The 25,740-nt window shown below is 48.7% G+C and overlaps 1 protein-coding gene across 6 annotated transcripts in view; it reads right to left on the bottom strand.

Annotated features, from left to right (window-relative positions):
• AUTS2 (activator of transcription and developmental regulator AUTS2) overlaps positions 1-25,740 on the bottom strand; it is a 1,132,479-nt gene that overhangs the window by 7,083 nt on the left and 1,099,656 nt on the right. The window contains exons 7-16 of one of the 6 annotated variants that reach the window (XM_036310212.1): positions 21,173-21,641; positions 19,702-19,955; positions 18,436-18,677; positions 16,320-16,364; positions 13,422-13,517; positions 10,592-10,663; positions 9,391-9,420; positions 7,715-7,786; positions 4,234-4,375; positions 560-637 (exon numbers count right to left, since the gene is read on the bottom strand). In XM_036310212.1, coding sequence (XP_036166105.1) covers positions 560-637; positions 4,234-4,375; positions 7,715-7,786; positions 9,391-9,420; positions 10,592-10,663; positions 13,422-13,517; positions 16,320-16,364; positions 18,436-18,677; positions 19,702-19,955; positions 21,173-21,641 — 1,500 coding nt within the window. The remainder of the gene's footprint in view (positions 1-559; positions 638-4,233; positions 4,376-7,714; positions 7,787-9,390; positions 9,421-10,591; positions 10,664-13,421; positions 13,518-16,319; positions 16,365-18,435; positions 18,678-19,701; positions 19,956-21,172; positions 21,642-25,740) is intronic. The other 5 variants (XM_036310213.1, XM_036310214.1, XM_036310215.1 and 2 more) reach the window with 5 other exon arrangements.

Genomic DNA, 25,740 nt, shown 5'->3' with positions numbered 1-25,740 from the left:
TGAAGGCTGACATATAACAACCCTGTTGTCAGGCATACCACAGCCTGCCTCTGCTGGCACACTTGCAGAAAATATCAAACCCAGGCCACGAACACGGCGTGTACCTTTGCTAGAAGAGACACATGACTATGGCGTGAAATGTGAGGTGAAGACATAATGGGTAGTGACTCATCAAAGCCTCATCTGGTCTCTCCTTCCAGTGCCAGGAGGTGCCTGTCTGTAGACCAGGGTGAGTTCCCCACCTCCTCCAAGGGCAGCACGGGCTGCTGTCAATGTGACTCCCTGAGGGACCCAGGTTGGCCCTCCCCACCCCCTGCCCCGCACATCAGCCTCCATGGAGCCAGAGCACGGGGCTGCTCCCTGAAGAGTGTGCCGTCAGAGGTGCTGAACTCTGGAGGTGCACAGCACCTACTCAGGCTTCCACAAGTCACCATCCCCTCCCTGAGGAGTAAGCGAGGCGGCTAGGATCACGGCCAACTTGCCAGGAAGTGCGGCAGGGCCGCAGTAAAGAGGTTTTCTGAAACACACTCATCGCTTCCCGTCACTGTGGGCAACTCACCAAGGTGAGCAGCAGGGTTGAGGAAGTTGCTGTGATGAGGAGGCGGCCCAAAAGGGGTCCCCGTGGGGTGTGCAGCACCTGTGAAATCAAACACAGCAGATTAGATCTCCTAGGAAGCCAGCTTCTGCAATGCAGCTGGCTCCCAGTGGCCTGCCGACCCCAAGAGGGGACATGTGAGGAAGGACAGGCTAGGGCCACCCAGGAAGAGACACTGACGGACAATTAGAATCATCAAAAAACACTGCTGGGGACAGGGGTTCTATAACCAAAAAAGGACAGAGGAGAAATGCTGGGTTAAAAAATGTCAGGTAAAGTTCTTCACTGAAGGAAGGAGAGCCACACTCTCCACGGCTTACCGCCTCTCCGAGAGGGGGCGTCTGACCATGATGGAGCCAGTCTTTCACTCTGAGAGATGCTGGTGTGGAGACTACATGTCCTAACGCCTGGCTCAGGAGCGGCCACATGAAGCTGCCTGTCTGGGCTGCTTGGCTCTGGGCCCCCAGACTCTCTTCTCCTGAGAATGTCCCAGTGGGCCCAGCCCTGCACTGGAGGACAGTGTAAGCCCGGCCCTAAGAAACGGCTGCGCTCCTCTGGGTCCTGGGAGACGGGTCCCCTGCTTTTGCTCAGTCTGCAGTGCCGGGTCAGCCAGTTTACTCACAGGTTCTAGACCAGGGGTGGGCAAACTTTTTGGCTCGAGGGCCACAATGGGTTCTTAAACTGGACCGGAGGGCCGGAACAAAAGCATGGATGGAGTGTTTGCGTGAACTAATATAAATTCAAAGTAAACATCATTACATAAAAGGGTACGGTCTTTTTTTTTCTTTTTAGTTTTATTCATTTCAAACGGCCAGATCCGGCCTGCAGGCCGTAGTTTGCCCACGGCTGTTCTAGACGCTGATAATCTGTGTGTGTTGTTGTTTTTTAATACTCACCTGAGGACATTTTCCCATTGATTTTTAGAAAGAGTGGAAGGGAGAGGGAGAGACACAAAGAGAGAAACATCGACGTGAGAGAGATATATCGATTGGTTGCCACCTGCACCTGCCCTGACCAGGACCAGGGATTGAGCCTGCAGCCGAGGTACATGTCTTTGACTAGAATCAAACCTGAGACCCTTCAGTCCACAGGCTGGCACTTTCTCCACTGAGCCAACCCAGCCAGGGCGGACACTAATAATCTTATAACTGGCTCTATTCGTCTGCCCGCCAGAGAACTCAGGCCTGACTTTGCGGTTTTTCCTTTATCTGTATTTCCTCCTCTGCTTTATAATCTGCCTTACACAATATGCACTTAAGATGCCTTAAATCCTTTTCTTGAAGGGAGCTGGGGAAGGAAAGAGAGAGAGCTCACATGTGAATCAGGGAAGGACAGTATCCTGAGAGCTCGGGGCCCACACTGGCTGGTGGCTGTGCAGGGGGAGCTGAGGAGGCAGGCTCGGCTCTGGCCAGGGTCATCTGAAGAGGCCCCTTTAGTTTATTCCAGGCACTAGTGCCCAACGGTAGGACGAAAGTGCCTGAATTAACAGGTGTGTGCAAATTTTACATACCAGTTAAAAGTTTCACCAAATAATCATTTGGAGCAGAATCCAATACTGCTGGTACTACAAATGATTACCTCCCAGAAGCGAAGGCTAAACAGGGCCTAATGAATTCACTAACAACTATTCTAGAATCCCTTACACTTGGACTAAATTCCTATGAACAAGTACAAGTTTCTGCAGAAACACAGATTAAAATGGAGGGTCGTCCCATCCCAAACCCCCATTGACTCGGTTTATGTTCCGGATCATTGTTCCCCAGCCTGCAAGGGACCATAGTCCGGGGTGTGGAAGAGCCCCCCAGCACAGAGGCCCCCATCCGATGTCCCAGAATTAGAAGGCACCTGAGCAGTTTTCTGCTCAGCCCTAGATGGTGACTTGCTCTCCACCCAAAAAGTACAGAAATGATACCCTGTCTCCACAGAGCGGATGTAGCCCAGCACACTCATTAGTTATTAGAGGTGCAGCTAAATAAAAACCTGGCTGAACACTGTGTGGTGCAAACTCATTACTGCTTCTGGGAAGATAGGAGCTTTGCTGGGCCCGGGCCCCAGGGTGCCTTGCAGTCCCCAAGTTATTGAAGCAAAAGAAACCCATTCATCTGCTTGGCCCAGATGGAAGCCAGGGAGAAATCTATTTCTCTCCCCAAATTGCTCTTAACGTGGCCCTGTCTCAGAGCCTAGATGCCATGGTAACAAGGCCTTCAAATACGTCCCTAGACAGAACTGACAGAGGAAAACCTGAGACCTTCACAAATTCCATCTACCCTCCAGGGTGATTCACTGGCTTTGGCGACAAAGCCCATTAAAACAATGACTTCTCGCAATGTGGGTATTTCTCTCATCTTGAATGAAGAGCTTTAGGTCCACCAAAAGCAAGTCCTGGATAAAGCCCAGGGAGGTGGCAGGCAGGGTGGATGTGCAACTTGTTCCCTGAGGATGAGAAGCAGGGAGCCCCTCGGAGACTTACGTCCAGAAGAATCATTCTACCCAGCGCGGTGGGGTGGTGTTAGACCACGGAGCTGGTCACCACAGGGAGCCCCGTGGCGCTGCTTACTGTTTTATCAAGTGGGGCCAGGCGCCTGCGCTGGGGACAGCTTTAGGAAAGACCGAATAAGGAACCTTTGCTACGAGGCTGTGCTCATCCAGCCAATCCTCCCAGCAGCCACTGCCTTTCGTTTGCACGGACCTGGCGCACAAGCTGGTGGCCACTGAGCAGTGACCCTCAGCGGCCCCCAGCCCCCCGCTGTGCGCACTCAGATGTTAACGAGCATATCTCCTGGGTGTTTCATACCCTGTCCCCTACATTTCCTCCATTATTGCAACCAACCAGCAGCCAACTGATCCACCCTCCCTGTCACAGGCCCTGCTGCCAGCCACTAGCGTAACTGTACAGGGACCCTTGGACAATGTGGGAGTTAGGGGCGCCAACCCCCTGCACAGTAGAAAACCCGCATATAACTTTTGACTCCCCTGAAACTTAACTACTAATAGCCTACTATTGACCAGATGCCTTACTCATAACATAAAAAGTCGACTAACATATTTCCTATAAGTATTATATGCTGTATTCTTACAATAAAGTTAGAGAAAAGAAAATGTTAAGAAAATCATAAGGAAGAGAAATACATTTGCAGTGCTGTGTGTATTCAGTGAAAAAAACCCACATGGTTCAAACTGTGCTGTTCAAGACTCAGCTGTATTTCTTTATCTTCAGACCCTCAAACGCAGCACGACTGAGCATCGTGGTGCAAAGCGACTGAGCTCTGTGGGCACCAAAGTGAGGGCAACCGCATCCTTACAAAAGTGCTGGGTCGACTCCTTCCCATTTGCCCTTTCGAACGTTCTGCTCTTTCTTCAGCAGCATTTGATGTGCTTGTGAGTTATACTGGCTTAATATAGAAGCAAATAACGAGCCAAAGCAACGTGAGTCCCTGAAGGGAAAGAGGATGCTTGTTTCCTTCTTCAAGGGAAAAGGATGTATCAATGAAGGAGGCCCATTTCCCTCGCTGCACTGTGAGAGGCCTCCCGGCCGGCAGGAACTGTTTTGTAGGGAGTGACTGAGCGGTGGCCCAGAGCGCAAACACACAGCCACCCAAGAACAACCTGTCTCAGTGCCCCGGGCCCTCGGAACTCACCTGCGGCAGAGAACAAGGTCGAAGGCCGTGCCAGGTCGTGGGGGTGGTGGATGGCTCCGAAGAGGCTGGGGCCCGGAGGACGGCTCAGGAACTCGGGTTTCAGTCCGAAGTCCAGTTTATGTGGGTCTGACTGCATCTGTTTCTAAAGCAGCAAAGGGGGGAAATAACAGATGACGTCCCCAGAGGATCGGCAGGGAAGAAGGTCATTAATGAGTGGCTGAGACCGAGAGACTTGGTGCACTCCGCTCCGAGCCCCCATCAGGTGTGAGTTTGCGAATGCTGTGAGGACCCAGCAACCCGCAGTGTTTAACCCTCGATGCCAGGATAGCAGCTCAGCCAAGAGAGGGCAGCAGGGCTGGCTACTGGGTAGCACCTGCCTCTCAAATCAGAGGGTCAAGTGGCAATAAAATCATGTCTTTATTTACTCAAACCACCACCCCATCCGAAGTAGCTTATGATTCCAAGTAAAGGCCCATTTTAGCAAGTTTTCAAATGAGCGTTTTAAAGCTCATTTTATTATGATTTCTGCACGAATATTCTTCTGTGTAAATTAATTGTTTAATGACTCTTTACCATACTCTAATAGATCACAGTACATTAGGAACTGAAAGTTATGAAGAAATATTTGCATGCCTACAAGCTAGTTTTCAAATGATCATTGTTACACACTTAAAAACCCCCCCACACAAATAAAGACGAATATTAATTTAACTAATAGGGGTCTTTTCTTTGCCTACTAAGCCCAATTACTTGAGAAGAGATCAGTCCAGACCAGAAAACTACCAGGAGCCTCTCGTTGTGAAGTCCTTGCCATCAACGGCAATCGCTCTACTTCCTCTTATGTGCACATCTGCCCTCGGCTCACCTGTCAGGTCGCCTTCCCCCAGGGCTGCAGGGATTGGCGCCCAATCTGCCTCCTGACTCCTTAACCCACCATCTTTTTTTAATGGGCAAATGCCAATTTCATTTCTATGCCGTAGCAATATATATTTCAAGATGAAACTTGAAGTTATTATTTAAAATTACTTAAAATAGCAGTATTACTTTTTTCAATCACGGTTACGTTCAGTGTTATTTTGTTATTAGCTTCAGTGTACAGCACAGTGGTTAGACAATCACATACTTTACCCACCTGGCACCATCCATAGTGATTAGATACTATTGACTGTATTTCCTAACAGGCAGCACTCAAACATTATCATTGCGAAGCTGCCTCACCTTCTCAACTCTCAATAGCCCTCTCAGAATCAGCTCGCACCCCCTTGGACAAGCACCCATCCCTTCCCCACACCCCGGGGCTGGGGGTCCGAAGCTCCTGAGCCTCCGTGCCCTTGTCACCTCCTCCCTGCTCTCCAGTCCCCTGCTCCTTCACAGCCCTCAGCTGCCTCTGACGCCACGCTTCCAATCTCTCAGGCGCATCTGACACTCTCAGCCCACTGGGTTCCACGCCTCCACCAACTCAATTCTCTCATGTTCTGCCATAAGTAAACCCTGTCCCGCTGTACAAATCGACACGTGAAAGAATCAAGAGACACGTCCGCTGTTCCTCACTGCTGCAGGTTGCCAGCCCACACATCCATCACACCTGTTTAGGATGAAGCCTGCTGAGCACCGGGAGCTGGGAGCAGCCCCTGGAAGCAGGGAGCACGCTCACCATTTTCTGTGCTCGCCTCGATCCTCGCCACTGAACTCTAAGCAACAGACACCGGGGCAGCAGAGTGCCCTGAGCCGGGCACAGCAGGGAGCTTGCAGGCAGTAGGCTCCCTCAAGAAATATTTGACTAAAAGAATGACTAAAAGAATGAGTAAATGAACGTTAAAGAAAAAGGGGGGGGGCAATGTAATTTCTACTCAAACCTATCGGGAATACTGTCGTGGAAGTCCCGCTATAAGGTAATAGCCAAACCCCCAGACGAAGCTTCTAATCCACTATAAATCTATAAAAACCTTTTGAATGGCTCCTTTAATTTGGTTGCCAAATTATTTAGTGCTAATATTGCACGGTACACAGCACAGTTCCATTAACCACAAGGCAGGTCCATGAAGCAAAATGGCGCTTGGGGATTACAGAGCGCTTGCTGGAGAGGGAAGATGAACAGCCAGCTAGTGCAGAAGAGGCCTCCCTAATTGAATTGGGATAATGAAGGTTTTAGTCCCCGGGGACACTTTCATGGAAAGGAAGTTGCTAAAAGGGCACACACAGCATCCTTCATCTCTTTTACAGGAGGACAGGTCTTAACCTACCGTCCCACCAACCACACCACCCAGAACAGAAAGCGAGTCGAGCTAAGTGTCAGCATCTAGTTCGCTCGCCAAGGTGCCCGCCTTGACAGACCCAGCCGAACCACGAGGCTTCTCATTAAACCTCGCCCAACAATGAGGTAAAAGTGAGAAAAGCTCACTGGTAGGATGTTAGGAGAAAGAGCAGGTATTTGGCACCAAAGCAAATATCTGAGTGGCTTTCAAACTTTTACAGGTTGGTTTTTAAAAAATCAACTAACCATTAAACAAAACATGAAAAAACCATTTCTGTGGTCACTTGCTCGGCTCCACATTATTGCCTTCTTTGATTATTCTCATAAAGGCTCCCAAGTGCTGCTGGGACTGAAAGCTTATTACTGAAAACCTGGGTCACCTGAAGCTTGGAGTGACTGGGCGGACTCTTTCCCCCCATTTTTCCAGGAGTAGTTTACACAGAATGTAAAATCTAAGTCGTCAGTTACTCTGCTCCCAACCCCAACCAGTGACGACATATCTGGTCAACTGCAGAAGCCTCTGACCGCTTCCCTACTTTGTCCTAAAGGCCTGGTAAAGCATGCTATGTGTTCACCTGTGCGATGGAAACAGATGAAGAAGAAAAGTCATCCGTGGACAGGGGAAGACGAGCCAGATGGTGGTTCTGACAAGTACTGATTGGGTTCTAACCTCTGGCACCGGTCATCAGGAGGACCAGGGCAGACCAAATACTACCTCTACAGGAATCATTTTTTAACCTGTGCCGAAGAATCATGTAGGGCTTAAATTACTCGATCATTTTCCCAAAGCTCTAAAATGAAAAGGACACACCCATTCTTACAGGAAAGAAAACTTTTGTACAGGTCTTTCTGCCAGCTCCACTCCCCCTGGGACTCCATCAGGGTCTGCGATAATAAACCTGTCCCATTGGAGGCATCTGGTCTATGGATTTTTCCCTAAAATGATTAATTATTTTGGGATATCATCTATATTTAAACTCTTTAGATCAATAAGATGACAACAATCTTATTATTTTTTTTTAAGGAAAAAATCATCAGGGAGTTGTCAGTTCACCACTGTTTGTCCTTTTGCTGGTGGTTTCCCTAATGCGCAGTAAGATTCCAAGCCGCGTTTTAACAGAGACTGGATCCTGCCTGCCAGGGGTCTCAGAATCTGTTCACATGCTCCCATGTGGGGGGATCACATGCGAGCCCGGGGCCCCACCCGGGCTGGGGAGGCAGACTGACCTTGACTTTCTGTTGGTGGTGGTAGATCTGCCAGGCGATGTGCACGTGCATCGCACACCACTTCCCTGGTTTCTGCAAAGAGAAACAGCGACGTGGTCAGGAGACCTTTCAGAGAAAACCGCCTTCACTTCCCCAAAGCTCTCAGCAGATTTCAGCTACGGAGGCTTTTTCACGAGACAACAGTGCTTTCTACCCCAGTGCCCAGGACGAGGGCCCCCTTCGGCGCCCTCCCCTCCCATGGGGGCCGGAGCTGGCGGGCTCCTCAGAACACCGCACTTGGTGAGGACCTCCTGTCACCCAGGCCAGGATGGCAAATGCCTGAAGCCCACTCTGTGTCTCTGCTCCCTTTCTGTCCGGTGCCAGCCGGCAGACCCGGAGCGGGGGAGCCCTGCTTAACAAACGTGGTCGTACTAATGCAAACCGGCCGTTCCGAGAGCTCATTAGTGCCTGGGAATCATTCAAAACAAGGGAGGGTCCAGCCCCAGCTCTCCCTAACCCCCCAAGCAAGACAAAGGAGGCCCACAGTTTCCTGAAGCCCAGTTCTTACGGGCGCTTCCCTGCGAGTCACTGGCCATTTGTGCTGCGGGCACTGCCCTTCTAAGTCAAACACGGAGAGAAAGACGAGCACTCAGTGCTTCCTACTCTCCAGGCCTCTTCACGGGTCGGTAACTTCCCGTCCTGCTCTGTAAGCGGGGGAGCGGCGGTGGTGTGCCATCTTCCCACCTGGAGGCAGCGAACATCTCTTCCCACCGTTTGTATTCTTGCTACATAATCTACCCAGGAGCTCCAAATGTGCGCTCACTAACTACGGGATGGGCGAGGATAAACAACGCCCACTCCCACGCTGGCAAAGGACAGCCACTTCCAGTGTCGACAGGAAGGAGCGGGTTCTAAAACATATACTTAGATCCAAGTCTGGGTCAGTGTTCTTCTTTTATAATGAAATTATGGGTCATCACCTAAGTGATGGCACAATCCTTTTCTCCACTTTTTGAGGAATTGAATCATCTGATTTTACACACCGGGAGGGGATGAAGTATGGCAGGGCATCTTCTAGCTATCCATCTTCCAGCCAACCATCCATCTTCCCTCCCGCCCCAACCAACCAAGCCTGTCAGCATTCATCCAGGGGTCATCTGCTGGCCACGCTCCAGACCTCTAAGACATTAGCGTGCCAACGGTCACAGTATCCCTTCTCTGCACCAGAGAAGTAGGCTGAATGGCTATGACAGGTCGACACCACTTACTGCAGAACGAGGCAGCCCCAGCCAAGACAAACAGCCCCAGACTTTCGAGGTGCAAGACAGGCGGCAGGACTCGGGGAAACCCTACTTTCAGCCTGTAGCTCAGTTCTTCCCCCGTAAGTTCCCACTAGCCTAACCTTTCACCAGAACCGCTAACAAGAGCATCGGACTCTGGTGGATTTTACCTGTTAGCTTTACCTCCACAGCCTGGCTTCCTCCAACACTAAAGCAAAACTGTTCGGGCCATTTGCAATCATACCACCTGAGAAACCCCACCCAACCAACCCACAGCCCAACCCAACCAACAGAAAGGCCACTGCAGCGTTTCATTCCTGAGCTCCTGGGGCTTGTTTCCTCAAAGTGGATTTGTGTTTCTAACCCACGGGGAGTCACACAGAGGCTGCGAAAACAGTTCCCGAAGAAGCTCCTTACCCTTAACATAGGTCTGAAAGGATCTGTCAACTGTGAAGAGAAAATGACAACTTGGTTACATGCCTGTCACTCAAACAATTGCTCTAATTAACAAATTTGTAGTGCTTCATTAGGAGGGGAAATTAAAATGTTAGAATTTTACTTTTAAATGAAGCCCTTTTGGAGGATAATTAACCCATTTTCACACCATCAAGAGTGCCAACTGTCCCCTCCCCCACGTCACAAGCCCTGGTGGCTTCACTGACAAGCCCCCTGAACAAGTTCAGTCAAGAGTGGTCTGCCCTCAGGCAACAGAATCTGCTCACATTACACATCTGAGGAGTTTCACTACCTCATGCAGCCCCTTCAAACCATGCGGCCTAGGTCCGAGGGAGAAGGGCCATCAGACCGTGGACGCGCACGGCTGGATGGGAGTGGGCATCTGGGGAGCGTGTCCTTCCAGACACGGAGCAGAACTAGGCTATCTCAACCAACGCCCTTAATTCGATGGCTGCACAGTACTAAGAGGTGTTAGACATTGTAAAGAAGTTCACTAAACATCATAAACATACTTACATAGTTGAGTCATTTTAAACTTCTACCTAACTCTGGTCACCAATTTCTGACTGCCCTTACCCAGGGAAAAAGACAATATTGAAAAAGGTCGTCATTTTGCACATGTACTACAAAGATGAGTGTAAACAACAATCAATGAACAAGGTTATATATAACTTTAAATTCTTTTTTGAGAGTACATAGAGGCAGACACTGTGAATAAGTAACACAACCACAGCATAATGGATATTTTATGTTAGTGGAGAGCCAGAACTTCCTGACCCCAGGAAAAAAAATGCTCAGTGCTTCTCTCTTCAAAACATTGTACAATTATTTCTTTTGTGTAAGAGAAATGTAAGGAGATCCAGACGGAGAAGATGAGCTGAATGCTACCAACACAAACTCAAGTGCAGAATCCCTGACCTCAGACCGTAAGCCATTCCTCTGGCCCCAAGTCAGCACACCCTGTCCGGTGGCCACAGATGAGCAGAAGAGACATTATTTTCTAAGAGTAACTGGCATTTTCTTCCACAAACTAGAAGGAACAGCTCAAAGAGCAGCCCACTGGGATGAGCTAGAAGGAGCGAGCACGGGGCTGGCTGTCCCACGCACACAACAACCCCCTTCCCACTCTGTTACCTGGGATCAAGCCCGACTTTGTACGTACCCTCGGGTCCTTTTGAAGTAGAGTGTGCGGGACTGTACCAGGTCGAGCAGCAACATCGATCGGGTTGGATGTCTACAAATTAATCAGACCACAACTGAGGGAGCATGTAACGTGTATCATGAAATTCTTTCACTCAAAATTACAGAAGTCAAACGCCGTTGTTCATGTTCAGTACTGTGTCCTATAGTTTCAGGTGCATGCACGGGGGCTACACAATCACACACTTCATGAAGTGTTTCCCCCGACATTCCCAGCACCCACCTGGCGCCATACATAGTCATTACACTGTGACTGACTACATTCCCTAAGCTGCACTTTACAGCCCCGAGACTGTTCTGGAACTGCCAATTTGTACTTCTTAATCCCTTCACCTTCCCTTTCCACCCAGCCCCCCGTTTTGTTTCATTCTGGAACACACGAGTTAACAGTTTCCTTTTCCTCAGTGACACGTGCCCCCATCAGGACTCGCACCCTCTGTTCTCCAGGCACCCTGGGCAGAGACTGCCTCTCTCTCCAGCAATGACATCTGAAGCCAGAGGCCGCAGTTTGCTGCCATGAAGAGCAAAAGGCCCAAAAAGACGATCAAGACACGGAAGCGCTGCCCGGAGCCTGGCCACTCGCAGCCCCGTCACCGCTCTGTCACCAGGCAGACATTCCGAGGACTGCTTAGGTGAGCATCATCATCATTTGCTCTCTCAGGTGCTTCTCATCAGAATAACTGGCAGTGTTTCAGACATTAAGCTAACGCTCTAAATTTTAACTGGCAGACAATAACAAGGAATTATGCTCCGTAATTACTCATTAGCAGGGGTGGAAATGGGGCAGGAGAACCTAATTTAGGGACCACACAGATTTACATTCAGTGATTTCTAAAGTAATTCTGCTTCATCTTTCCTATTCCCCACACCCTTCTTAGGTCTCGTTAATAACACTAACCCTATCTGTAGGCTTTCGTCCTTTGAATTAACAATAGCAACAAAAAGCTTACTTTTGGCACAAGCAGCCACTACTTCCTAGTGCAGTGATGGCGAACCTTTTGAGCTCGGCGTGCCAGCATTTTGAAAAACCCTAACTTAACTCTGGTGCCGTGTCACATATAGAAATTTTTTGATAGTTGCAACCATAGTAAAACAAAGACTTATATTTTTGATATTTTATATATTTAAATGCCATTTAACAAAGAAAAATCAACCAAAAAAATGAGTTCACGTGTCACCTCTGACACGCGTGTCATAGGTTCGCCATCACTGTCCTAGTGGGTAAAGGTTTCAGAATAATTTTCACCAGGTATTTTATTCAAGAAATCACAACCTCTAAGAATCCCTTGGGGGGCGGGGTGGGGGGGAGAGAGCTCAGGTTTAGGCACAAAGCTTGCCTACAAAGAGAAAAAAAAAGAAAGAAAAGCAATCAGCTGCTGTACAACCAACAATTAAGCTGGAGTTGTTAACAGCCTGATTTGCATACATATGAAGAACTCACTAATGAACTGCAATCTACATATTCAATCAGTAAGATGGCCTGGAAAGGCCTATTTCAACACCAGGAGAGACACTTTCTTGCCCAGATGTAGTTTTCTGTGTGATTGGATAATTGTGAGTGAGGGAAATAGTCTAATTTATTAAATGACCTACCAGTCTGTTTGGGGATGTGCGAGAGATTTGTGGAAACCTAGAGGGGACGGACCAGGGTCCGGGGGAGTAGTAATGAGCAGATGGGGGAAGGAGTTTAAAAATCACCATCATTTTATCCCAAGATAGGAGGTGTTTAACACGGCCGCCGCAAAAGCCTTGTGTACATATAACCTGGCTTATAAACTGTAACCTTGTGCAGGTAAGTGTGGTTTCTAAGGTGTAGCCATCCCACCCTAACGCTTTTTAATTTCTTTTCCTATTTCTAGTATTAAGGCAACATGCTTTTGGAAATGTAATATGTGCTGATCCTGGGAGACACTGGCCCAAAATAGGGGTTTTGTCTAAGAAATGAGATGGAAAATAACAAGAAAACCACAGTCACACACGGCCAAATTTCCTACTTTAAAATCTGAGAAGGGTTCCTCGCGTGAGAAGTACATTGTGGGGTTTTTGGTATGAAAGTGAAGTAGGGGCTGTAGCAGATTTAAAGTCACAGAAGGGTCGAATTTCTGGGAATTACTCCTCAGTCTTAACCCTCAGAGGTAACTGTGGCACCAGCATATCCCTGATGAGGTGGGAAAGAGTGTGGTCACCGTAAAGGGTGGAAGGTTAATTTCACATTAGGATGTCAGTGGTGACGGATCCTTGGCTTTGGCAAGTGTCCGGTGCAGGGGAGGGCGGGAGGACTGGGGCGGAGGGGGAAGAGCACAGGAAAGGTGGTGCTGCTCTTCTATCTGCAGACAGATGGGGCCGAGGGAAAACGAGGGAGAATAAAAACCCATAGTTAAAAATATGTAATTTTAGTTTAGAACCTTTTCCTTCTCTTTTGTTAAAATCAATAAAGGCTCAGCTTTGCATCTTTGCTAATAAAATATACCCCAAGGATGACTTCGTGCACATACTTCTGACATTTGATAGAATTCTGACCAGAAGCTATGTCCACAATTTTGGTGGGAAAATATACATATATTCTGATATTTTTAAAGAGCACAGGAAATCCTAGCTCAACTGAGATTACACGGGTAGTACAAATTGAAAATTAAATTTGGCCTAAGTTTAAAACTACATGGACTAGAAAAAAAGATTCCCCCCTCTAATCCCAGAAAAGTTACAGGTGAGAGATCGTAGAACCCACCGTGTGCTTGGCCTGCGGCTCCACTTGCAAGCATGCATGTGCGTTTCCACTGAAAGGTGCTTACCTTCGGCTGAAATGCTCCTTGTAGTGAACCAAAAGGGCCAGTGGGTGGAATCATAGGGGGGATGCCCGACACCGCAGGAGGGTAGGAATGGAAGAGCTGTGGCCAAAGACGGAGAGGGAAAAGCTGTTAGCAGGAGGCGCATGATGCCCTCCAAGTCCCTTCCCACAGAAAGACAGCAACATCAGCAAGCCAAGCAATCTCAGTTTGATGCTATTAGTCAAGAAGCCACGATGAAATGATCACACAGATGTGCCACAAATGCTTAACTCAAAAACTTAAAAGTAGTTCAGAATCAATCAGTCAACAAATGATGTCCCAGATGAGGACATCATTAGAAAGGGAGCTTTTCTAATTATTAATTGTTAAATCGATACAAGTCCTAAACGGTTGGAAGTTTTAATGCATATAAAAAAAACAGGAGGGGGTGCTGAGCCAAATAAGATGCCCAGAAAATTACAAGTTAATTAGAAAAGGAAAAAGAGAAGAAGGAAAAAAAAAAGAAGGAAGAAAAAGAAGCAAGTCTTTATGAGTTCCAGGATTTTATACCATTAAAACTCAATTAGTTCTTTTAGATTTTTAATAGTTTGAGGAAATGAGAAAATATTCACAATCCTTGCTTCATTAGGTTGTTCTAGAAGTGGCAGCTCCAGAGGACAATGTAATTGTCTCATCTGAAATGATGACAAATATTTGTGGGAGGATCAAATAAAAGGACTCAATATAGACCTTCAGTGGAGATGCCCACTCTTCTTCAAGATGGACAAGCTCGCTGGAGGCTCCCAGTCAGTGAAGGGAGAAGAATGATTCTGAATTAAGCATATAAATTTCCTTGAATTAATAGTTTATGGACAGCACAGGGGAGGAAAGAGATATACGGCAATAGTGAGGACAAAGCAAACACGTCTTTTCCTCTAAAAACTCTGAGATTCTATTGCTCTGGTTCCTACTTTGATCCAATCACCATACAGATATTTAAGTAACATCCCACCTATATGGTTTTGTGTGTGTGTGTGTGTGTGTGTGTATAAACAGTAATAATTCAAGCTTTCCTAATAATGCATTTATGTTAGCTATTTCTAGGTAACGCCTAAAATCCACATTTTAGAATCCTGTCTGTTTTCAGAGCACGTTCTCGTTCTTTATTTCATTTTCTCCCTTCAATGATGCAGCAAAGTTTTCCAGACTAATTGATATTGAACTAAAATACACTTAAACAGTGATTGCAAGCCAAGTGCCCTCATTTAAAACTACTTTTAAGTCTAAAATTGTGTTTTAGGTACTTGAGTGCATTGCATCTTAATTCCCCGTATAACGTCCGAATCCCCAAAGCAGGGGAGACTAAGCATTTCACATATTACCCACGATAACCAGTCACATGAAATAACTCCCACAGTACACTGCATGAAGCAGAGTAATTAAATACACGCCACACTAAAACACACCCAACTTTCTTTACTCTGCCTCCAGGTGGGTGTTTTTACTTTAATGTTGTCAATAAAAAACTGCTGTTCTCACCATTTTCCTTTCGCCTGATTCCATTACTAACGCTTTTAGAATATAGCAACCTATTCCCCCTTGACTAAAAATCTTAAGTATGTAAGCAATAAAATGTAGACCTTCCAAAAATCCAGGTCCCCAGGCTCACTCTCCATCTCCAATCTAGAACTCTCTGAGGAGTGTGCATCCAGAAAGGCAAGCCACCTGTTGATGCCCTAAACTTTCTCTAAGATGATTTTTGTTATAGCTGGGCCTTAATTCAAATCAGCAAGATACAAAGGGCAGAGATCTGATAATGGTTACGATGGGGTCCCAGGAGCTCAAAATGCTTTCTTCATCCCTTTCTCAAGAGGTCTTCCTCATGTTATTTCTGAATGTCTTAAGACTGGTTCTTCCTTGTTTTCCAGTATTTTCTAGTCTTGACTTCTCAGATACACCCAGGACTAACACAGTGCGTAATTATCTGGTTTTAAGCATGAATGAGTCCACAGCCTTGGCTGACCTATTAAGTTGCACTGCTGTTCAAATGATAGCACTATTTAAAAATCAAAGCAACAACAGTTGAGGATGGAGAATCAACATGGCTACTAGCAATTATTAATCTTCCTTCCTCCTGGTTTCATTTGAAAAATACAAATAAGCCACTGAGCAAAGAAACTTGCACAATTTCAGGTAAAAATGATGCAGTATTCACTCCACAATCAAAATATCATGGTAAGATGTTCGAGGTCTTTGTATAAACAGAAGGCCTTGCCTTGTAAGTAACTGAACATAAGACAGAGGCTGGGACCGATGTAAAGTCCGGACCAGACTCTCAAAATTGTGTGAAACAAGTATTCTTTCTAATAAAGAAGAATGAGCTTAAAGAGAAAACTATCATCCATTTCATTTTGAAGGCCTTTCATTTAAATATCTTTGTTTTCAGTCGTAAACAAGCGTGGGAGGACAAGAGCAGCAGGTGCTCTGCACGTAGTCCAAACACCTGCCTGGTGAAGAGCCCCGAGTCAAAAAGATAAGAGGACTTTCTATTTGGAGGGAATAACTCAAGTCGAATTCCAGGAACTCTGTGGATGGTGACATTTCAACTGATGACTGAAACCCTGAAAGTACGAGTCAACCGCAGACACCCCCGCTCTGCGGGACCGATGCCTCACTGCCAGGGAAGTCCAAGTTGGCTTCCAAGTCTTACGTTTACTTATGATCTTTTGATTCCAAAGATGATACTGCATCTTTACCCAAAAGCAAACGTCACAAAAGCAAGCATCCAAAAGTGACAAGGAGCAATGGGAATTCTTGCGAAGATGAGTAAGGAAAGCTGCTAGTCATCCATTGGTCTGAGGCGAGAGCACAGAAGATGGAAAAGCAGTTACAGTGAACGCATAGCATGGTAATGAGACTCACACTGTGCCGGTAGAATGGGTCAACTTTTGTAGGGTATTTGTCAAACTGTAAAGGGATCAAAGCAAAAGCTAGTTACTTAGAGAATCTACATTTCTGTTCACTGCTTCAGGGAGGTAGCCCTCCGCAAGCTCCGGTCATGAGGCTGCCATCAGACCCCACAGCCTCACTGTACATGAAGCCATACGAGCTCCTCAGTCACTCTGACAAGAAACCAACAAAAGTGGAAAAACAAAGAGAAAACCCACACAGTGCAGTTAGGTCCTGGCCGCACTACTGTCTCTTCTACTCAGTACTGAGACTGGCCCAGACCGAGCATCTAACCTGGAGAAAGAGGCAGTTACTCAGGCAAATCGGAGAGAAGGCAGCATTTGACCTATTTATCCAGAGAATTCCTCCATTTTCGCCTTCACTTTGGCAGAAGAATTGTCCATTCAGCTGTCTTCCCAAATGTATTACGCCCAACACAGAGCACTTCGGGCTAGGCCGTACAAGCTTTCTCGTGAGCAGAAAAGAGTGTGCCCTTGTCTCTGCTAAATCAGCGGTTCTCAACCTGTGGGTCGCGACCCCTTTGGCCGTCGAACGACCCTTTCACAGGGGTCGCCTAAGACCATACTGCATATCAGTTATTTACATTATGATTCATAACAGTAGCAACATTACAGTTATGAAGTAGCAATGAAAATAATTTTATGGTTGGGTCACAACATGAGGAACTGTATTTAAAGGGCCAGAAGGTTGAGAACCACTGCTCTAAATAATGCCGTCGCCTGGATGCTGTAACTCCCCTCTTTCCGATTTAATGTATTCATGGAACACCTCACTCAGGCGGCATAAACGCTTTCCCAGCCTAACAAGCCCTTGAAGATATAACTGTTGAAAAGTCTAGCTCCTCCAGAAAAAAGAAAAAGATACAGGATTTGGTCCCAAGACCTCATCTCTAATCTTCTAAATAAAATTTATAAAATAAACTTTAAAATACATATTTAAAAAAAAATAAGTTGAAAAAAAAATGGGGGAGAGCACAGGAAGAGAGGCAACAAAATTTGGTGAAGGGAATGCCTCTTAGTATCATGGAACTGAGCCTGGCCAATGTGGCTCAGTGGTTGAGAGTCGACCTGTGAACCAGGAGGTCACAGTTCGACACCCAGTCAGGGCACATGCCCAGGTTTCGGGCTCGATCCCAAATAGGGGGTGTGCAGGAGGCAGCCGATCAATGATTCTCTCCCACTAATGTTTCTATCTCTTTCTCCCTTCTCCTTTCCTCTCTGAAATCAATAAAAATATTTAAAAATATACTTATTTTAAAACCATGAATGGAATCTCTTCTCACAATGCCTATATTAACTGCCTTAAAATCAAGTATTTGATAGTAACAAAAATTAAGCAAACCACTCTATTACTCACTGTTGTGGACAGGGCTCTGTTTCAGGAGACTTAGCATCCTAATACAGCATGTCACTATGGATCTTAAGTTACAAAAAGTCTGAGCTGCTTCTCCCAGCATGCATTAGACCCCAGTCAAGACTAAGGCCACAGTCATGGCCAGCGATACCTCTTACTGGGGTTGGGCTCTGTCCCTGCAGGGTGCATGGCTACCTGACCCCTTGCCGACAGAGCACAATAGCAGACCTGCACCATCATATAGAATACAAGAAATTAAAAACCTCCAGCATCTGAAAGGGCAGAGTACCCCATGTGGTCCAAGTCTCCTGGCAGCCCCTTTACCCCTGCCTCTTCCTGCCCCTGGCACTCTCTGAATATTGAATTGTTAGTATGGGTGCAAAGCACTGACAGAGAGATTTATCTGGTGGTGACCTCCAGCATGTTCAAGAAAATAAAGTTGCCCTGTAAGTCAAGTTCACTGCCAACACGGGATGTGACCACTCCGAGGGCACTCAGAATAAAACGCACCCACCGTGCCGGACAGAACTCTGGGCAAGTTCCTCCTTCAGGCCCAGGTCAGTGCTGGCTGCAGCAGGCACTCCCCTTCCTTCCAGCCAACACAGACAAGGCCCAAGGAGCCCCCAGGCGCTGGCACGCCCCCTCCGATCTCCTGCCCGGCCGCCCACTCCAACCCCGCCATCTGCATAAGGAGCCGTGCTCTACTTATCCTCACATTTCTGCCTGGGGTACGCACCATGGGAGGTGCTGGCGTCGGCATGATGGCGGTGGGCGGGATGGCGTGGGGGAACGGCGTGAAGGTGTGCTGGTGCGTGTGCTGATGTGTGTGCTGGTGCTGGTGCTGGTGCTGGTGGAACTCGGTGCGCAGGTAGGGCGGCGGGCCCAGGGAGGCCCCGCGGTCAGCACTCTGAGAGGCCAAGAAGCGCGTGTTCAGTTCCTGTCGCAGGATGTCTTGCTCTGGAAGAGAAGGGGAGGGGCAGAATGGCACCTGTCCTTGCAACAGTCATTTCCTTCAGAACAGGACATCCTCGTGCCTGAGCAAGGAGGGACCAGGGTGGAGGCACAGGAATGGGGCTCTTGGGGGTGCAGCCGGGGCCTCAGATGGAGGCTGACGCTAACAGGGCCCAGCCACAGTGCGATCCTCCTGCTGTCTCATGCTCGGCTTTGAAGGACCGTCTGTCACTGTGGTGTACTGACAGACTCCAGACCAACGTCCCAGGTCAGATTTCGGCTCTGTGGCTGCCAGCCGAGTGACCCTGGGCGTGGCTCACCACCCATCTGTGCCTCAGCTTCCTCATCAATCGGTTGGGACACTCCTGACTACCTCAGGGGTTTAGCTTAAGAGCAGTGACCGGCGTGCTAATTAATAACCGCCAACTGTTTACACGGCAGAGCTCACGTGCCTCCTCAAGGGTAAACCTCTGTGTGACGACTCTCTGTAGTAGGTCCAACATAGCTACCATGGACCCGAAATGGGGCACCGGTCCTGATTAACAAACACAGGTGAGGAGAAAAGGACCCAATATCTAATACTAGGCCTGTCCTTAAAATTCTGGGATGCCCTGTTACAACAGTGCACCTGCACACTCCGGAGCCAGAAGGCCCTGTCCACCTGGAAGAAAGCCCGTAAACCAGGCTGCAGTCCAAGAGCCCGGAATGGAGCAGACACGGGCCTGGGAAGCCTTGCTCGCTGCAGTGGGAGGCGGACGACAGGGCACAGGATCCGTGTTTCACTTAACTCATGGCCCCAAACACAGCGGCTCTCTCCGGCGTGCCCTGTTTGCCCGGCCTGTGCTAGGTGGGCGTGGGTGCTAGTACCTGTTTATGCCGAGTCTCAGCCCACAAAGGATTGATGACAAGGTGGCGCCCAACAAAACTGAAAATCCCAAATACACAGAACCCAGCGATCAGGGATGGACAATGGAGACGGGGTGAGGCTGCCGGCGAGGGAGGGTGAGCAGGGCCCGGGCCCCCGTCCTACCTGAGTAAGTGCTCCCGGCCGGGTGTCCGGGGACCTGCAGACTCCCTGATGTCAGCGGTGGTGGAGGAGGCAGAGCAGTGGGAGGGGCAAACATATTGGGGTGATGGGAGTGTGCGGGGGGCTGGAGGGTGGGCGTGAAGCTGTGCAGTGGACTGTGGTTGGGCAGTGAGAGGGGGAACGGGGAGGCTGAGGGGTGGTGGGAGATGTGAGGAGGGGCCGGCTGAGTCTTGGCGGGAGTGCTGCTTCTGCTACTGCTGTTGGAGACCAAAGGAGACAGGGAGAAAGAGGCAAGCAATTAATTTTCTTTAATAAAAAAATCCCGTCTCCCTGCTCAGAGCCATTCAATGCCTTTCTCTTGCCCCTCCTCAGAGACCCGCCCTGTGCGCACGAGCAGCCTCTCCGGAGCTCACGCCTCCCCTGCACCTGCCGACACGGCGACTGTGACGGGACAGCGACTTGGCCCCAAACCCGACCGCTCCCCCTTCAGCGGTCAGGCTCTCCTCTCTGTCCCTAGAGGCCCACGCCTTCCCACCCTGCACCAGCCACGCTTCCTATACAGCAACAATGAACCAAGGGAGTGAGAGCGAGGACTTGCATTCACCCTGTCTGACACCACCTTGGAAATGAAGTCGCACAGACTTCTCTCGGCTTCCCCGTCACCTCTACCTTCTGGAGGCCACGGATATGGCCTTGGGCAGAGGGGGGCCTGGCCCACAGGGAAGGTACAGCCCCCAGCCTGGCTGTTTCCTCACCTGTCACGGAGAGGGGAAAGCCAGCCCCTGAACGCCAGGGCCAGGGCCAGGGCCAGCCCGGGGCCAGGAAAGCAACAGCAAAGACACCAAGCCCATGAGGCGTGAGGTAGTTGCCACCCCTGGGACAACTCGTTCCCGCCTCCCTGTCCTCCGCAGCTCTCCTCTGGGCTAGCTTTTCCACTCTGCCTTGCCATTTGGCCGAACAAGACGGAAGAGGGCCTGGGTCTCTCTAAGGAAACCTCTTTGTGGACACCCAGCTTGTTTCTTCTCCAGCTGCCTGACCCACCTCAAACCAGACAACCCCTCAGTCCCATCCTCCCGCCTCTGTGAGAGCAGCTTTCAAACCTCCTCCCTCCTCAGTCCCTTTTGAGACTGAACCCTCAGGGTTCGCTGCTGGGCCTCACGTTTCCACTCCCGCCTCACCCTCGGGGCTCCAGGCATGGCACCCCCAGCTCTGCTTCTTCCCCATCCTTCTCCCTCAGGAGCCTGCAGACATTTCAGTTCTTTACAATGTCCTCACTACCCAACCCAAGCTGTCCCCTCCCAGAGACCAAGTCCCACCTCACTGTCCCTTCCTGTCTCTACTTCGGAGAGAACACAGTGACAATGTTTTCAACAAGGAAGCTCCCGTCTCCCCGGGAACCTCTTCCCCGCTGCTGCTTCCGGCTCGTCCCATAGCAGATGGCAAAGGGCAGGCAGAGCAGAGCAGGCCGGCTCACCTTAAGCTGTTGAGGCTCAGGCTGCTGCTGTTGTAGGCCGACAGGGGCTGGGGCAGGCTCTGGGAGGCGGGGTGGGTCTGCACAGGGGGCAGGCTCTGGTGTAGCAGCTGCGGGGACTGCAGCCGGGGCGGCCTCTGCACGGGAGGCTTGGGGGCCGGTGGAAGCTGGGCCTCGGGGGGCGCCTGAGGTGGCTGTGTGCTCGGTCGTGGGGGCTGAGGCGGGGCCTCTGGGCGCTGCACAGAGTCGGGGTCCTGAGCGGGAGCTCTGGGCTGGGGCTCTGCCTGGGGCTGGGGCAGCGGCTGCGGGACCTGCGGGCAGGGGTCTTTCAGCACCACGGGCTCAAAGATCGGCTCTTTGCCACAGTCCTGGCTCTTCTCCTGGCTTCTCTCTAGACCAGATATCTTGGGGACGATCGGCCCTGCATCCTGGCTGTTGTGTTCAGGAAGTGTGCCAACACCCAACTCCGAATCTGTAGGGGAGAGCAAAGACAGAAGGACAGGCAATGAGTGACAGTGAGTGTGGAGCAGGAGCAGAAGCAGCCCCGAGACCAGAGCGAACTGTCCCCGCTCAGCCAAGTCCGAGCTTCCTGTCCGGGTTCCACCACCTGCAGAGATGAGGAGGATGGGGGGCAGCTTTTGCCCCACCCCCCCGAGTCTGAAAAATGAATGTTTTCCTTAATCTTGACAAAGCCTTTTATGAAGCAGAATTAAGAATAATAGCCGACAAGTTCGTTTTTCTGTTTAAAAAACAAACACAGGTTTTGGATATACAAAAGGTAAGTGTTTCCAAAAGCAAATGCAGCAAAGCAAAGGTTATTCAACAACAAATGCAGCAAAGGTTATTTAACCGCACACAGATGTTTCTTCTTGGCCTTGCCTCCCTCCCCACTTTCCACTTTGATAGATGAGACACCTTGACTTTTAGTGAAATAATTTTTTGTCAAGCAAGTGCTAGCCTTCCGGTCAAGCATCAAGCCTTCTAATGCTTAGCAACTGATCCCGGCAACATCTGAGACCAAAAGTGCAAGCATGAACTTCAGTCGGATTTACTGGCAACTACACTTGCTGGAGCATTTGAAGGATCCCACCCACCCTCCCGGCCACACCGGGAGCCCTCACCCACGTGACGACCCTGAGCCTGAGACTCGATGTAATATTTAAGCAAAATTCTACAATCGTGAAAGAAATGTGGAAAACAGATGCTCCTGTACGAACTTAAAAGACATGTGTTCCTCCAAGGGTCAAAAGGTCAAGGCCACATCTAGTGTAGGGGTTGATTATTCCATCAGTCAAATTCCATAAAATTCCCTAACAGGATAATGACAGACAAACACGGCATTAAATATTTTAAAATGACCCTATTTATGAGTGAGTGCTTTAGTAAACACCTGGAGGAAAAAGGCTCTTTCCCACATTTTTGTGCAAAAATATCCAGTCTTTTATTACTGCACAACTGGTAAGAGGGAGTAGGCCCCGAAGCCCTCTGCAGTGAGGGTGTGCCCAGGCATTCCTACATGAACTGCTTCGGGCACAACGTTCTGGTCCCATCTCACCGGATCCAGCGTGACGAACACACAGTGTCCTCACTGCCCGGTTAACCTCTGGTGACACATTCGTGTGTCCGCCCTTCTCATCTTGCTTCCCGGAACGTGCTTCAAAGCAATCCATTATTTCCAATGTTCTTTTGGTAACAGATCTAACCTACGTAACACGCACAAAGGCCGACCAAACGGGGTTGACAACCAAGTGCACTTCTGGCTAATATGAACGTGGCCATCTTCAGGCCGCAGGGCACTCACAGGGACACAGGCACGGGTTTCAGGTACGGAAGGAACAAGCACCCAGGAAGGGCCTGAGAGAAGTAACTCCGACTTCCGACATCTGCTCAGATGTATTTCCATCAGGTGCCATCTTGAGAATCTTTCCAGGAAGATTTTTGCTTATAATCTGACATTTTGTGAATTCCCAAAACCTTTGTTTCCAACCTGGGAAGAGGACGTCAAGATCCTTGATGCAGACAGACAGACAGAAGAGTTCCTCAACCATAAGGACGATGCTCTGTCCACAGACCCCCCTACCCAGGCTCTGCTTCCCTGTGTGTTTTTTCCATCATTTTCACAAGGTATTCCATAGCGAGTAATCACATGAGCTCACTGAAAATCACAGGCTGCATACACTGTGGGCTGGCAGTTAGGCCTGGGGCAGAGTCCTAACAGCACAAAAAAATAAGAGAGATTTTCCATTTCCTCGACGAGAGGGTCCATGTGCACAAGCAGGACTTGCCACCCTTTGGCCGCTAATTTAGGATGGTCACGCCTGCTCCAGTGGCAGGGACATGGCTCTCCTTTTGTACGGCTTTGTTTTCTCTGGGCTGGGCTGGTGAAAAATGAAGACAGCGATCTTTTCTATCCCATTAAGTTTACATTCAAATTCATGATCTCCCTCCAAAAACCAATGTCTAGACCAAGTTCCTCTCTGGCATAAAGTTTCCTTCTCCAGGGGACACCGCCAGAGGACTATGCTGGTAAGGAAGCACGTTTGAAATACCGAAGTACTTCATGCATCTAGCGGGACTGCGTGATCCCCTGGTTCTTTATTGGATGAGCCTCTAGAATTTGGACAATGCGGTCAGACTTGCAGGAGGCCCTGTACAGGCCGGGGCTCCCTTCTCGAGGCTCTGAGAAGGCAAATGGGGTTGGCTTTCGCGTCTCCTCTGTTGCCCATGTCTCGGTCCCAACGTAAACACAGGCCGACGGAGTAAGGGGAGCGGGTGAGCCTGGGAGTCACTGCCACCACTACCACAGCCACTGAGTGCACAGGGAGACCTAAGACTCTCCAGCAAACCCTGGGAGTGTTTATGAGACAGTCTGTGATGGATGACAGAAGAACCTAGAAGGCACCGATTTTGGAACTAGACCAGAATCTGGGAGACCATCGAGCACTTCTCAAACTTCCATGTGCACACACATCGCCTGAAGACATGATTAAAATGCAGATGAGGATTCAGGAGCTCGGGGGCGGGGCTCCAGGATCTGCTTTTCTGAAAACTTCCCAGGTGATGCTGATGCATGGACCATTCTGTGATGGGCAAGGCTCTCATCCAACCCTCTCTGACTAGACCAGTGGTCGGCAAACGGCGGCTCGCGAGCCACATGCGGCTCTTTGGCCCCGTGGCATGGGCCACGAAGTTTCAATCGCACTGTATGTGTGTGCCTGCACGTGGTATTTTGCGGAAGAGTCACACTCAAGGGGCCAGTTTGCCGACCACTGGACTAGACAGTGCAGAAGCCCAGAGAACTAAGGAACTCGCTTGCCGGAGGTCATTGGCTATTTCATAAATCAGACACTACCTCTGCCACCACCAAGAGCCTTTTTTCTGATTTACTCTATGCTGCCCCCTAAGAAGCAAAAATCCTAAAACAAAGCAGACAACAGTAACTCCAAGATTCATTTAACATATTTATGCACAACCCAAGAGTGTAAAGGGTTAGGAAAGTTACAAAGAGTTGCTGGAACACTGCTCTCCGGCTAAACCTAAAAGCTGTTGTCACTCCATCAACGTCCTGGGGCTGCGACCTCTGAGCAAGACAACGACAGGCTCGAGGCCTGGCAGGAACTTCGGGGCTGAAACGGTTTTATGACTCCCCATTTACACAGGTCTCTGGAGGCACATAGTAGACATATTAGATGTCAAGCGTTTTTGCAGCTAATCGGTAATGCATTTCCTCTTCCTTTCAATTATTCAATAAATGTATCTTCCCAGTTAAGCTTTTCCACCCGGACAGTCAATTTGTCTTACTGCGCTTCTCCAGAAGTGGCAAGAATACATTTTAAAAAATCATTTTGTATTGCTCTGTGTGCTCTGAATTTGCCAAAGGATGAAATTTGCTGAGGTTGAAAGAAATGAGAATGTGCAAATAGACTGGTCGTATTTAGAAGTTCCATTCATTACATTTTGAGAATCAAAAATCTCTCTTCTTGTGATTATAAAAATAACACAACATGCTAGTAAAAGGCATGCAATTTAAAATTACACTGCATACTATACAGTAGAAAGGGTGAATTGACTGCATGCAAATTATACCTCAATAAGCTTGACTCAAAACACCACAGAGTTTTTACAAACTTAAGGATAGATTAGGAAAGAATTTGTTTGATTTTGATACAATTCCCTGGGGAAAATGGGCCCTCTGATATTTTACCAGTAGAATGTAAACCCTACTGAGGAGGGCAATTTGGCAACATTTAGCCAAAAAAACTAATGGGAGTTCCCTTGGGCTGGTGTGTAAGGATTTGGCTTATGGACACATTCAGCATCATGGTTTGAATTGCAAGTTTGGAAACAACTCAAGTTGTAATCATTAGGGGACTGGTTATTTATACATTTGGTACCTCCATAGCATGGCAAATACTGCAGCTATAAAAACGAATGTGGAACTCTGTATGATAATGTATAGCATATGCTAGCTTTTAGGACAAATGGAAGAAAATGAACATATATTTTCACTTTATGCATAGATGAACTCTGGAAGAATACACAAGAAACCACAGCAGTAGGTACCTGTGTGG

Source organism: Myotis myotis, unplaced genomic scaffold, assembly GCF_014108235.1.
Source record: "Myotis myotis isolate mMyoMyo1 unplaced genomic scaffold, mMyoMyo1.p scaffold_m19_p_5, whole genome shotgun sequence".
Taxonomy (NCBI): domain Eukaryota; kingdom Metazoa; phylum Chordata; class Mammalia; order Chiroptera; family Vespertilionidae; genus Myotis; species Myotis myotis.
This window is presented reverse-complemented; position numbering and strand designations above follow the sequence as displayed.